Source organism: Palaemon carinicauda, chromosome 2 (assembly GCF_036898095.1).
Source record: "Palaemon carinicauda isolate YSFRI2023 chromosome 2, ASM3689809v2, whole genome shotgun sequence".
Taxonomy (NCBI): Eukaryota; Metazoa; Arthropoda; class Malacostraca; order Decapoda; family Palaemonidae; genus Palaemon; species Palaemon carinicauda.
The window spans coordinates 41,881,006-41,896,077 of record NC_090726.1 but is presented as its reverse complement, the minus strand read 5'-3'; the positions used below and the strand labels follow the sequence as shown (position 1 = coordinate 41,896,077).

Genomic DNA, 15,072 nt, shown 5'->3' with positions numbered 1-15,072 from the left:
TTGTCCCCTGCATTTTTTCAGTGTAATTTTTTATACATATGTGTTATGATCCATGGTTAACAGGAGGCATCCTTAACACTGGTATTTACATCAAAATTTAATACTGTTTGCACAAAAGCTATCCAGACCTAATTCTAAGATTAATAAAAAACAAATAAGGAACTTTAAAGATATCTAGATGAAAGAACTAAACCATTAGCTTCTGTAATGGAAGAGCCTGAGATAAAGACAAGGCAAAAAAAACTGGGCAATACTCACCAGATGCGAAGACACAGGACTTCATTCTTCAGTATTGTGCAATAGTCTTCAGAATATAAACTCGTTTTACTTCTCTTCAAAACATAAAGTTCAACCAGACTGCATGGAAAAAAAAAGGCCAATACAAGATGCAATTTTATTTGCTATTAACCTTTAATGTCAATAAATTGTACCATTATAGGCTCAGCTACAATCAACATATCCATTTAATATTGCAAAAGGCCCACTTCAAAATGGAGAAAAACTATATATGAATTTTCTGATTTTCACTTTCAACAGCATTAATAATAAGGCTTGTCACTAAATAAATTCACAAAATGACATAAAACAAAAGATTTATCAAAATAATTAAAAAATCCATTGTCATTTGTAGATGAGTAACTTGTATTCAAAAAACACGAAAACCCAACATCCTATTTTTCCCTATAATGTGATTTTTAACCTCCCTGAACTCTTCAATGATTTAGAAATTACTATACACAGCACACATTAGAATTTCTTTAATTGAAAACAAAATCCCAAACCACCCCAGATTTTTCAAAGATTTATCAAAATAATTAAAAAATCCATTGTCATTTGTAAAAGATGAGTAACTTGTATTCAAAAAACACGAAAACCCAACATCCTATTTTTCCCTATAATGTGATTTTTAACCTCCCTGAACTCTTCAATGATTTAGAAATTACTATACACAGCACACATTAGAATTTCTTTATTTGAAAACAAAATCCCAAACCACCCCAGATTTTTCAAAACATTGAATAATTAATTTTAATAAGAACAAAAAGTGCATGCTGGCATGCAAGATGTAGGCGTGTGAAATGATGTACTATGAGGTGAGAAATATAAGTTCCCTAATCGTACATGCATGCATTGCCAAATTCTATGGTGGTTCTTTTTTCAAGAATGACAAGGAAACGAGAGAATTCCCCCCACAGCAGCAATTTAGCAGTGTGCATGCGAATGAGGTACCAACGTAAACGAAAAGGGCATTGGTGCACTTTACTTCAGAACATAAAAATACCTTTATGTCAGTCAATCCGTATGATTTCATACATTAAGAAGCAGCAACTTTATTCCAGTTCTTTCTTGCATGAAGCTAATCACACTACATTTAATAAAGGTACCATATTCAAATTTCAGCTTCAAAAGGAGCACCAGTACAAACTAGAAGAAAATATAAGTTTCAAGCGATACTATTTGTGGTTAGGCAGCGTTGAAAACATCAACAGTAAATTTCTAAATAAATATGAGGCTTACAAGACAATATATTACCATTTATTGTCATATATTTCAATCACACGCCACGTAGATTATGTCTTGTGCGATTTTCAGTTCGTGTACCAAACGGATTAAACTTTGCCCATCTTTGTATATTCATTTCCTCAAATGATCCACTAAAACTAGCTTTTTCTGATAATTATTTACAAGATCATCGATATATCTATACAGTATATCTCACACCAGAAATATGTGTCTTACTTTCATATATTAAAAAGGAAAACATCTTAACATTAAGTTTATGATACATGTGACACTTACACTCAAATACAATATAATCTGATAAAAACTCTATCATTTGTATCACAGGAATAATTGATCTATCTGAAAAGAAATAGAAAATAGAAAAAAATAAAGAAACTAAGAAAATAATGATAAATCAGAAACCTGTGATTCTCACCAAACCATATTATTATGAAACTCTGAAATATTCTCTTTTTTTTTCTTTTATATTTGTAGGCACATTTTTTCACTGGTCAAATTACCTAATCCTTCTTGCATAGCACAAGCCAAAACAAACTTTCAAAAAATATTCCCCATCCTCTGGCACTCGACTGGGATGTTAGTCAAAGTGCATATCATTTAATGAAACATTCCAAACGGCACTTTATCACAACCCATCGCTAAATTATTCATGAAAAAAAAAATATATAAAAAATCAAACTCAAAGACCGCAACGTCCCACTTTTCACAATAACAAGCTGAAAGTGCATATCATTTAATGAACATTCCAAACGGCACTTTATCCCAACCCATCGCTTAATTATTCATGAAAAAAAATATATAAAAAATCAAACTCAAAGACCGCAACGTCCCACTTTTCACTATAACAAGCTGTCCGTTTCAAGCTGATGATGAGAGGAGATTTGTGCTGCGCTATCACTTCCAGGCACATTTTGCGTGATGTACAGAAGGTAAGTGGAAATGAGGAGAAGTGCTGTCAAGAAAAGAAGGATGACAGTAGACATAGTATTGAAAAGGTGGCTATACTCGTAACGAAGGAACCACATTACGACCATCACGCAATAAAGAAGAGGGGCCTGAAAAAAAATGTCTCAATGTAGTGTTCTGATTTTATTAACAATGCACATTGATTACTATGTTCAAACACTTTCAAGACAAAAATATGAATGTTTTTTTTTTTTTCATCAATCAATGACATTCTTATTCACATCAACTTAGACATACGTCACTGTAGCTTACTTCAAACTGAATATACACAATTGTTATTATAAAGGCCACATGCAAATTTCTATCCTTTTTTTTTTTGGTTTCAGAAAAAGCAGAAACATACAGCCAAAGTTAAAGCTGTATAAAATTATTTCAAAGATACAATACATCCCTCCATGAGGCTTTTTCTAACTAGCTGCATCCCACAAATATGAAGACATTATTTGCTTCTGTTCTCTTGACAGTCTGTTAACCCTTTTACCCCCAGGCTCTTTGGAAATTTCCAACCCTTAACCACCAGGGGGCTATTTTTTCCCCAGCACGTTTTGCAGTATATATTTTTAAAATTGCTCTAACAGCCTTAATTTTTGTCATAGAGAGGTCAGGTTGGTCTCATTCTCTTGGAAAATGCCTGAAGTTTCTCAAAAAATTATTAAAAATATGAAAAAAAAAATTTTTATAGCATTTTTTTGCAAGGACGTACCGGTACGTCCATGGGGGTAAAGGGATGAGTTTTGTGAAACGTACCAGTACGTCCTTTGGGGGTAAAAGGGTTAATAAAATATTTAATTATATTGATAATAAATCAGCATACCTAAAAAATAGGAAAATGTGCATAACAAAGCTTGGCAAAAGCAAATCAGGTTGAGAGTAAAAGGATGCCAAAGAAAGAGAGAGATTAAGAGGGAAAAGAATCGGATAACAAGCTTGGATCCAGATAAAAGTACAGTACAGTGCCTGATGTCTGCTAAAGAAGGTGATGAATGCAAGAGTTGATGGGAGAAGTACAAGAGGAAGGCCAAGGTTTGGGTGGATGGATGGTGTGAAGAAAGCTCTGGGTGATAGGAGGATAGATGTGAGAGAGGCAAGAGAGCGTGCTAGAAATAGGAATGAATGGCGAGCGATTGTGACGCAGTTTCGGTAGGCCCTGGTGCTTCCTCCGGTGCCTTAGATGACCGCGGAGGTAGCAGCAGTAAGGGATTCAGCAGTATGAAGCTTCATCTGTGGTGGATAAGTGTGGGAGGTTGGGCTGTGTCACCCTAGCAGTACCAGCTGAACTCGGCTGAATCCCTGGTTAGGCTGGAGGAACGTAGAGAGTAGAGGTCCCCTTTTTTGTTTTGTTTCATTGTTGATGTCAGCTACCCCCCAAAATTGGGGGAAGTGCCTTTGGTATATGTATGTATGTATGTATGTACAGTGCCTGAACTTGGGCAATGCATAATTGATAAACCAAGTACTTCCAAGTAACTTGCCTTAACACTGTAATTCAATTTACCTCACAAAAGTAATTAAGCTTAATTGTTCATAGCCCTATCCGGCAGCTCACGTCCCGAGAAGGGATGGGGGAATTTAATAGACAAGAATCTTTTCCAACAAATCAAGGAGAGTTTCAGCTGCTAAAGACCAGACAAGAGAATGATATTCAAATTGTGTCAGAAACAAATGGAATTAAAGGGATTTTGACGAAGGAAAAATCTATTTCTGGGGAGAGACCTGTGGCACCCGGTGAAAAGGGGTCCTTCTAATATATCTTTTCTGATAAAACCTTCCAATTATACCAGAGAAAGATAAAAGCATGGAATGCAGAGGTTACTACCCTCGCGCGAGCACCTTGTGGGTGTCGTGTATAAAGCAAAGGCGCGTGAAAACCACTATTCACAGGCTGTCTTCCATTTAGCTAATTCCTTCGTCAAAGGGATGGGCCGATACAGAGGCACCAGCCATGCTACCAGAGCCACGCCACCCACACCCCATGGAATTAAAAATTCCTAAGTTTCAACATGAGTTAGTGTGTTTATTTTTATGCTGTCCGCAAATTGTCACTTTAGTATATTAGTACAGTATTCTTTGTTTAGGTATGATTTACAGCACTCCCAGTGTCATACAGTAATTGCATTTTCTAAGAAAATTGATATTTGATGCAATAGCTCACATTACCAGGAGCTACTACTGGTTATTGCAAGGTAGTCCCCAAGTTGGGTAGCACTGACAAACTGTGCTTCAAAAGTGTTATGTCAAGCCTTCACTAAAATATCGTCTCGCGGAATATCCTTAACCACACAAAGCCCTGTGGACCTAGATTCATTGGATTGAATATGAGAATATAAAAACAAAAAAAAAAAAGGAACTTAATTTTTAGGGGGTGCTGTGCGGTCTCGTAAGACTTGCATGTGAAACGATAGAACAGGGAATCCGATACAATACGACTAACACAGAAATATTGTTTCTCCAGTTCCAGGGCCAGTGTATTAACCCTTTTACCCCCAAAGGACGTACTGGTACGTTTCACAAAAGCCATCCCTTTACCCCCATGGACGTACCGGTACGTCCTTGCAAAAAAATGCTATAAAAATTTGTTTTTCATATTTTTTGATAATTTTTTGAGAAAATTCAGGCATTTACCAAGAGAATGAGACCAACCTGACCTCTCTATGACAAAAATTAAGGCTGTTAGAGCAATTTAAAAAAAATATACTGCAAAATGTGCTGGGAAAAAAATAACCCCCTGGGGGTTAAGGGTTGGAAATTTCCAAATACCCCGGGGGTAAAAGGGTTAACGTGCAAGGCACAAACTCGGTGTGTAAAGGGGAGATTCGCAAGTTCAGCCTGAAAAAAGAACTCTCTACTTTTAGTAAGATAATTATATTCATTACCATATAATTATTAGATAATTTTCACTAAACTTCCAATAATCATAATAGAATAATGAACATATCAAAATGTACTACTATTTGAGTTCATCTTTACATACTTGTACTAGAACTTCAGTACTTAGCAAGTTTTCAGTGCTTATTCCTTTGCTTGTATCTAATGTTTACTTGAGTACTTGTACTTAGGCTTGTAACTGAAGTTTACATGAACATTTATACCTAAATGCTGCCATATATACTTGAACCCAAGAAGTAATACCCTCCACATCCACTGAACAACTTGCCCCTCCACAGAAACCCTACGCAGTCAGAAAATGTCCAAGTATCTTTGAGTAAAGACACTAAGATACAATCGGGTAAAGGTCTCCTAACATAACTGGATGGCTCTCAACTCGATGGGATGTTTAAATGACATGGACGTGGAGATTTCTAATTCAAGGACTCTAAATCTTCCTCTGACTAGTCTGTATGGGAACTTAGTTTGTTATTATTATTATTATTATTATTAATTGCTAAGCTACAACCCTAGTTGGAAAAGCACAATGCTATAAGCCCAGGGGCTCCAACAGGGAAAATAGCCCAGTGAGGAAAGGAAACAAGGAAAAATAAAATTTTCAAGAAGAGTGACAACATTGAAATAAATATCTGCTTTAAAAACTATAAACATTTTAACAAAACAAGAGGAAGAGAAATAAGATAGAATTGTGTGCCCGAGTGTACCCTCAAGCAAGAGAACTCTAACCAAAGGCAGTGGAAGACCATGGTACAGAGGGTATGGCACTACCCAAGACTAGAGAACAATGGTTTGATTTTGGAGTGTCCTTCTCCTAGAAGAGCTGCTGACCATAGCTAAAGAGTCTCTTCTACCCTTACCAAGAGGAAAGTAGCCACGGAACAATTACAGTGCAGTAACCCCTTGGGTGAAGAAGAATTGTTTGGTAATCTTAGAGCAAGGAGATTGTATTCTTGGAGACTAGGGTCTTCCTGAGACTCATATTAAGTAAAACCCTCGAATCCCAAAAAAAGACATTTTCATGTACTTGGTAGAGCCTCACGGCCTGTACTGGACATAACAACATGGAGTGTAAAATGAAAACAACACCCTAAATGAAAGCAAAATCTAAGATTCATCCTAAATCAATCCGAGTATAAAAATAGAACGATGTAAATTAATCGATTGGTGGAACCAAACTAAACTATCACAGTACTGTAGAGCAAAAAGAAAGCCAGGAAGCAGTCGGGGTCTCTTAACCCTTTCACCCCCAAAAGGACGTACTGGTACGTTTCACAAAACTCATCCCTTTACCCCCATGGACGTACCGGTACGTCCTTGCAAAAAAATGCTATAAAAATTTTTTTTTTCATATTTTTGATAATTTTTTGAGAAACTTCAGGCATTTTCCAAGAGAATGAGACCAACCTGACCTCTCTATGACAAAAATTAAGGCTGTTAGAGCAATTTAAAAAATATATACTGCAAAATGTGCTGGGGAAAAAATAACCCCTTGGGGGTTAAGGGTTGGAAATTTCCAAATAGCTTGGGGGTAAAAGGGTTAAAAATTCAAATATGCTCAAAATTTTCACATCAATACAGAAAGAAAGACCAACTGAGAAAACCAATCTTAGTGAGAGAGAATGTTGACACAAGGGTGATATGAGTGAATGGTACAGAGATTTTGACGCTATGTAGTGGGACAACATATTGGGTTTTGAAGCCAAACATCCGAATGGACCAGCTAGGTAGAGCAGTTTCATGGTTGATAAGGCATCTTATGATTAACCCTTTTACACCCAGGCTCTTTGGAAATTTCCAACCCTTAACCCCCAAGGGGTTATTTTTTTCCCAGCACATTTTGCAGTATATTTTATTTAAATTGCTCTAACAGGCTTAATTTTTGTCATAGAGAGGTCAGGTTGGTCTCATTCTCTTGGAAAATGCCTGAATTTTTTCAAAAAATTATCAAAAATATGAAAAAAAAAAAATTTATAGCATTTTTTTGCAAGGACGTACCGATACGTCCATGGGGGTAAATGGATGGGTTTTGTGAAACGTACCACTACGTCCTTTGGGGGTAAAAGGGTTAATTGGTTGTATTTAGCAACACTATTTGCATGAGCTTCAAGAACAAAGACCTCCTCTGGACTTGTCAATCTTCATTCAAGTCACCTGGTTCTTAAAGCCTTTAGCATTTATATTATACAGTAGTTAAGGCTTAAAAATTATTTTTTTTATAAAAACAGAATATTCATAAAAACACATTACAGTAATCACATATATGGCTATATTTCTGTCCTGAATATTCCCAGGTTCTCCAAGCATGTGCCATCTGGGAAATATAAACTGTATCTATAAAAATAAACTTCCTTTTCGTGTAACTCATGTGGGGCTTGCGGGGCTGGGAGGAGGGGTCTTATTGTGAGTACACAAACAGGTTTGTCTGTAATAACTTGTTTCCAAGGCCAAACCACATATCCTATATGTATAATATGACAATTTGTCCTAAATTGTATTTTTCCTAGCTATACAAACCAGTAATCATTTAATATAGGAATTCGCTTTAGCTAAGCTGAAACAGCCGAAGAGAAAGAAAAGCAGGCAGTTGTGCTGATTGGTTGGCTGGCGGTATGGGGCGGAGCTTAGCCAAAGGTATAGCCTTTAAGGCCAACCTTTTATGATATTGCTAAAGGCTACCAAATTTCAAATAAAAAAAGGCCAAATTTGATGTCTTTAGCTGAAAAAGGCCAACCTGGCAACCCTGTTACAAACTCGATTACAATCATGTGTTCATCAACAATCGTATCATTCAAATGAAGTTGTTCAAGCTCGTCCGGCATATTTGAATGGCGTCTTAACAACTTCAAGTCAAGCTTACCTGACAATCCGAGAGACGCCCAAAATTCCCCCTTCTTACGGGTAACGTGTCTTCATCGGTAACAGCAATCTGTCGGGTGTCTCTCGGGATCGCCAAAATAGCGGGAGCGCTAAGGTCAACCGCTCCCCTGTCGAAACCCGAGAAAATCCCGACAGGCTGTGAATCCGGGCTTCCCAAAAGGGCGGCCAGGATTCACACTACGGCAAGGAGAACCTTGAGAGTAAGGTTTTCCCCTGCATGTCGAGCACAGCGTGTGCGGGTCTACAGAAGGTGACGAACGCCACCCACTGCAACGCCCGCCACGGTCTGCACAACATCGCATTTTAAAGAGTAACTTTCTCCTTCATAACAAAGACCAATCACTGGTACACAAGCACAAGAGAAGGCAAAAGGCTGTAGCATAGAGAGCAGAGAGTAGGCAACCATCAACATTGAGCCGAAGCAAGTGAAAATGAGGAAAGCAGGCTGGCGGTGGGGGGGGGAAGCTAAGCTCCGCCCCATACTGCCAGCCAACCAATCAGCACAACTGCCTGCTTTTCTTTCTCTTCGGCTGTTTCAGCTGAGCTAAGGCGAATTCCTATATTAAATGATTACGAGGTTTGTATATCGCGTCGGAACAAATAAAAAGTAAAGGGCACAAAGCACAACCCTATGGTACCCCTGAACAATAGCTATTTTCAGTGAACCAATTGTAATCTAAATAACAATACTAATAAAAATTATTCAGCAACTCCAATCTGTTTCAGTCAGCAAAAAATTGCCTCATAATTAACAATTTCAAAAGCAGCACCAAAGTCACGAACAATCAAACAAATTTCAAGAAAAGAATCAAGGGACTTCTGTTCAACACTAAAAAGTGCAAAAAAAAAAAAAAAATCAAGCCCCTTGTGGAAGTTAAACTAAGAAACGGAAGCTTACTGAACGCATAAGCAATCAGACGTTTTGCTAAGACATTCAAAGACAAACAAGAGGAGTTAGTATATATGTAATATATTAGATATTACTTGTTTAAAACACATGACCTACAGGTCACTGTGGAAGTAAGAGAAGTGTGAGAAATGCCATAGTCATATCATAAGCAGGATTCGAATGCCAAACCTCAGCAATGTAACATTTTTCATGAAGAGTAAACACAACCAAGCCCGTGAGAAAGAAGTTGTCTATGAGAACGGAACAAGTACCTTCCGGTATTAATGTTGTGTTTACTATAAATCCTTAAGTCCTGAGATAACTGTATAAACTTTGACGTGAATATGGATATTTGTGGCAGTTCACTTTGAGATGTCATACGGAATGGTCATCCGACCAAACCATTTATACTCCAGTGATGGAGATGTTAATACATACATACATATACCAAAGGCACTTCCCCCAATTTTGGGGGGTAGCCGACAACAACAAGAAACAAAACAAAAAGGGGACCTCTACTCTCTACGTTCCTCCAGCCTAACCAGGGACTCAGCCGAGTTCAGCTGGTACTGCTAGGGTGCCACAGCCCAACCTCCCACATTTCCACCACAGATGAAGCTTCATACTGCTGAGTCCCCTACTGCTGCTACCTCCGCGGTCATCTAAGGCACCGGAGGAAGCAGCAGGGCCTACCGGAACTGCGTCACAATCGCTCGCCATTCATTCCTATATCTAGCACGCTCTCTTGCCTCTCTCACATCTATCCTCCTATCACCCAGAGCTTTCTTCACACCATCCATCCACCCAAACCTTGGCCTTCCTCTTGTACTTCTCCCATCAACTCTTGCATTCATCACCTTCTTTAGCAGACAGCTATTTTCCATTCTCTCAACATGGCCAAACCACCTCAACACATTCATATCCACTCTAGCCGCTAACTCATTTCTTACACCTGTTCTCACCCTCACCACTTCGTTCCTAACCCTATCTACTCGAGATACACCAGCCATACTCCTCAGACACTTCATCTCAAACACATTCAATTTCTGTCTCTCCATCACTTTCATTCCCCACAACTCCGATCCATACATCACAGTTGGTACAATCACTTTCTCATATAGAACTCTCTTTACATTCATGCCCAATCCTCTATTTTTTACTACTCCCTTAACTGCCCCCAACACTTTGCAACCTTCATTCACTCTCTGACGTACATCTGCTTCCACTCCACCATTTGCTGCAACAACAGACCCCAAGTACTTAAACTGATCCACCTCCTCAAGTAACTCTCCATTCAACATGACATTCAACCTTGCACCACCTTCCCTTCTCGTACATCTCATAACCTTACTCTTACCCACATTAACTCTCAACTTCCTTCTCTCACACACCCTTCCAAATTCTGTCACTAGTCGGTCAAGCTTCTCTTCTGTGTCTGCTACCAGTACAGTATCATCCGCAAACAACAACTGATTTACCTCCCATTCATGATCATTCTCGCCTACCAGTTTTAATCCTCGTCCAAGCACTCTAGCATTCACCTCTCTCACCACTCCATCAACATACAAGTTAAACAACCACGGCGACATCACACATCCCTGTCTCAGCCCCACTCTCACCGGAAACCAATCGCTCACCTCATTTCCTATTCTAACACATGCTTTACTACCTGTGTAGAAACTTTTCACTGCTTGCAACAACCTTCCACCAACTCCATATAACCTCATCACATTCCACATTGCTTCCCTATCAACTCTATCATATGCTTTCTCCAGATCCATAAACGCAACATACACCTCCTTACCTTTTGCTAAATATTTCTCGCATATCTGCCTAACTGTAAAAATCTGATTCATACAACCCCTACCTCTTCTAAAACCACCCTGTACTTCCAAGATTGCATTCTCTGTTTTATCCTTAATCCTATTAATCAGTATTCTACCATACACTTTTCCAACTACACTCAACAAACTAATACCTCTTGAATTACAACACTCATGCACATCTCCCTTACCCTTATATAGTGGTACAATACATGCACAGACCCAATCTACTGGTACCATTGACAACACAAAACACACATTAAACAATCTCACCAACCATTCAAGTACAGTCACACCCCCTTCCTTCAACATCTCAGCTTTTACACCATCCATACCCGATGCTTTTCCTACTCTCGTTTCATCTAGTGCTCTCCTCACTTCCTCTATTGTAATCTCTCTCTCATTCTCATCTCCCATCACTGGCACCTCAACACCTGGAACCGCAATTATATCTGCCTCCCTATCATCCTCAACATTCAGCAAACTTTCAAAATATTCCGCCCACCTTTTCCTTACCTCCTCTCCTTTTAACAACCTTCCATTTCCATCTTTCACTGTCTCTTCAATTCTTCCGCCGGCCTTCCTTACTCTCTTCACTTCTTTCCAAAACTTCTTCTTATTCTCTTCATATGACTGACCCAGTCCCTGACCCCACCTCAGGTCAGCTGCCCTCCTTGCCTCACGTACCTTGCGCTTTACTTCCACCTTTTTCTCTCTATATTTTTCATACTTCTCTATACTATTACTCTGCAGCCATTCTTCAAAAGCCCTCTTTTTCTCTTCCACTTTTACCTTCACTCCTTCATTCCACCATTCACTGCCCTTCCTCATGCTGCCTCCAACAACCTTCTTGTTAATACTGTTTTTAAAGAATAAACTATTTTAAAGTTAACTTACTTAGACTTTACTTGAAGATGTAACATACCAAATCTAATCTATAACACATTGAAGATGACATTTGAAGAGAACCCAAATGTGTGTTAACAACAGTAGCACACCAATATATATGGCTCAATGAGACCAGATTCAGCAATCGAAATCTACACATGACAAGGAGCATTGAAGATTTCTAAATTCAGGGACTGGACTGCTCTGATATTATGGCCTGCTAAAACCGGCTAAAAATATGGGCTATGAAGTTGCACCTTCCCAGGAACAATATTAGCACTATGCCCATATCCCTCATCTTTACTCACATGCAAATTTTGACTAGAAGCTGAAAGAATCTCAAGCCACCCTCACTTTATAAGAAGGCTATGATCGTTGAACTGTTGGCCTTCACACATACTGTTCAGCAACTGCTTGAAGGCACAAGAAGAATACCTGTAACTCAAGGAAGATCATGTGCCAGCCCTGTACAAATCCCATCACCTGATAATCCAATATGCCTAAACATTGATTCACTACATGTGTAATTGATTCACTACATGTGTAAAACAACATTTCCATGGAGATGGACAAGAAGAATTCTTACTGAAAGGTGATTGGGGCCCTACCACTGAAGATAATTATAAGCACACTCCGATATCACATCTGAATAATCATTCGGTATACCTGAACCTGAAGCAGCTGCCTAGAACTAATTTCTTCAGCAACTAAAAAAGCTAGATTGGGGATGGCTATAATTTAGCTGGAGGACTTATCATAAAAAAAGGGGGGGGATCATGAATGACAATATTCTGATTGCATTCCCTGTCAAAGGAACTACTATACAGTAACCCTCCACCATACGAACATTCAGCTAACAAACTTCCGCCGATATGATGTATGCAAAAATAATAATAAAAAAAATCTAATAATTATGGCAGAATTTCATATTGCTCGGCTAAGCAGTAGGTTAGTTGGCCACACTGGGACTTTGTGGTGTGTTGAACATCATTGAAAAATAATGAATTTTAGAATAGTGCAGATTTATTAAAATCATGAGAGAGAGAGAGAGAGAGAGAGAGAGAGAGAGAGAGAGAGAGAGAGAGAGAGAGAGAGAGAGAGAGAGAGAGAGAGAGAGAGAGAGGAGAGAGAGAGAGAGAGAGAGAGAGAGAGAGAGAGAGAGAGAGAGAGAGAGAGAGAGAGAGTGTCTGTACTGCATAAGAAATAAAACTGGAATCTTTCTAGTTCATAAAATTTTGAACTATTTCAAAACGATACAAAATACAAATTGCCAAAATGCAAAAATCTTCCTTTCAAAACCTCTAGCCCTCACAGTACCATTACAGTGGTGAATACCATAATTTCCTGTTGCTGATATTGCCCTTTTAAAGTATCAAATAAAAAAACTAATATTAATCAAAAGGTATATAAAAATCTTCCAATATTAATGTAATACTAAAATCATGATTTATATCTAGAGTACAGTGGAAAAGCTATATACATTTTCTTGTGTCCTCACACATAAGCAGACATTTTGATCAGCTGATCGTCAACCAAGGTCTTATTCATTTTCCCTTAGTTACTGCAACCGAAGATTTAATCATTTCTTAATGCTTTTGCTATGTTAGTTTAATTATGTATCTTCTTTTCACTTTTTAAAATGTCTTTGTTGATTATCATTTGTCAGTACCATTCACAGCTACAGTACATCACAATGTGAAAAGGGAAACTAATGTACATACATACATATACCAAGGCACTTCCCCCAATTTTGGGGGGTAGCCGACATCAAACAAATGAAACAAAAAAGGGGACCTCTCCTCTCTACGTTCCTCCCAGCCTGACAAGGGACTCAACCGAGTTCAGCTGGTACTGCTAGGGTGCCACAGCCCACCCTCCCACATTATCCACCACAGATGAAGCTTCATAATGCTGAATCCCCTACTGCTGCTACCTCCGCGGTCATCCGAGGCACCGGAGGAAGCAGCAGGGCCTACCGGAACTGCGTCACAATCGCTCGCCATTCATTCCTATTTCTAGCACGCTCTCTTGCCTCTCTCACATCTATCCTCCTATCACCCAGAGCTTCCTTCACTCCATCCATCCACCCAAACCTTGGCCTTCCTCTTGTACTTCTCCCATCAACTCGTGCATTCATCACCTTCTTTAGCAGACAGCCATTTTCCATTCTCTCAACATGGCCAAACCACCTCATCACATTCATATCCACTCTAGCTGCTAACTCATTTCTTACACCCATTCTCACCCTCACTACTTCGTTCCTAACCCTATCTACTCGAGATACACCAGCCATACTCCTTAGACACTTCATCAGCCGAGGCTGATTCTCCTGCCGGACCCAGTTCTGTCTCAACAAGTACAGAAGTCGACTGTCTTTGCTTCATTACATAGAACCCAAGACCTTCATCTCATGATTTTCTCTCCCTAGCAGTAAGGAAAAGGTTTGGGATCTTGAAAGAGAGTATAGACTTCTTAGAGGAATATAAGTCTAAATCTACCAGAAGGCAATATGAGTCGTCTTGGAAGAAGTGGGTGGCCTTTGTCAAGGCAAGAAAACCAAAGGATATCTCGACAGATTTCTGCTTATCTTTCTTTATTCACCTTCATGAATAAGGTTTAGCAGCCAACACGATAACTGCATGTAAATCTGCCTTAACTAGACCTTTGCTTTATGCTTTCCAAGTAGACTTTTCTAATGAAATTTTTAACAAAATCCCTAAGGCCTGTGCTAGGCTTAGGCCTGCAGCACCTCCAAGGCCCATTTCATGGTCTTTGGATAAGGTACTACATTTTGTTTCAATATTGAATAACGATAATTGCTCTCTGAAAGATTTGACCCAAAAAGTTATATTCTTGTTTGCTCTAGCCTCGGGGGCTAGAGTTAGTGAGATAGTGGCCCTTTCTCGGGAATAGGGCCATATCCAGTTTACAGAAACGGGAGAACTGAATCTCTTTCCCGACCCAACGTTTCTCACCAAGAACGAGCTACCCACCAAGAGGTGGGGTCCCTGGAGAATTTGCCCTCTGAAGGAAGATGTCTTGCTGTGTCCAGTGGAGTGTCTAAAGGTCTATCTTCGTAGAACTTCAGACTTCAGGGGAGGACAGATCTTTAAAGGAGAAAAATCGGGCACAAATTTATCCCTGAAACAACTAAGGGCGAAGATCACCTACTTCTTTCTCAGAGCGGATCCTGACAGTACACCCTCAGGTCATGATCCT

The 15,072-nt window shown here is 39.1% G+C and overlaps 1 protein-coding gene across 1 annotated transcript in view; it reads right to left on the bottom strand.

The window, feature by feature from the left end:
- Positions 1 to 380: 380 nt before the first annotated feature.
- Positions 381 to 15,072, bottom strand: part of LOC137624136 (transmembrane and ubiquitin-like domain-containing protein 1) — a 52,627-nt gene continuing 37,935 nt past the window's right edge. Inside the window, exon 4 of the mRNA XM_068354712.1 lies at positions 381 to 2,579. Within this exon, the coding sequence (XP_068210813.1) occupies positions 2,364 to 2,579 (216 nt within the window). The 3' untranslated portion in view covers positions 381 to 2,363. The remainder of the gene's footprint in view (positions 2,580 to 15,072) is intronic.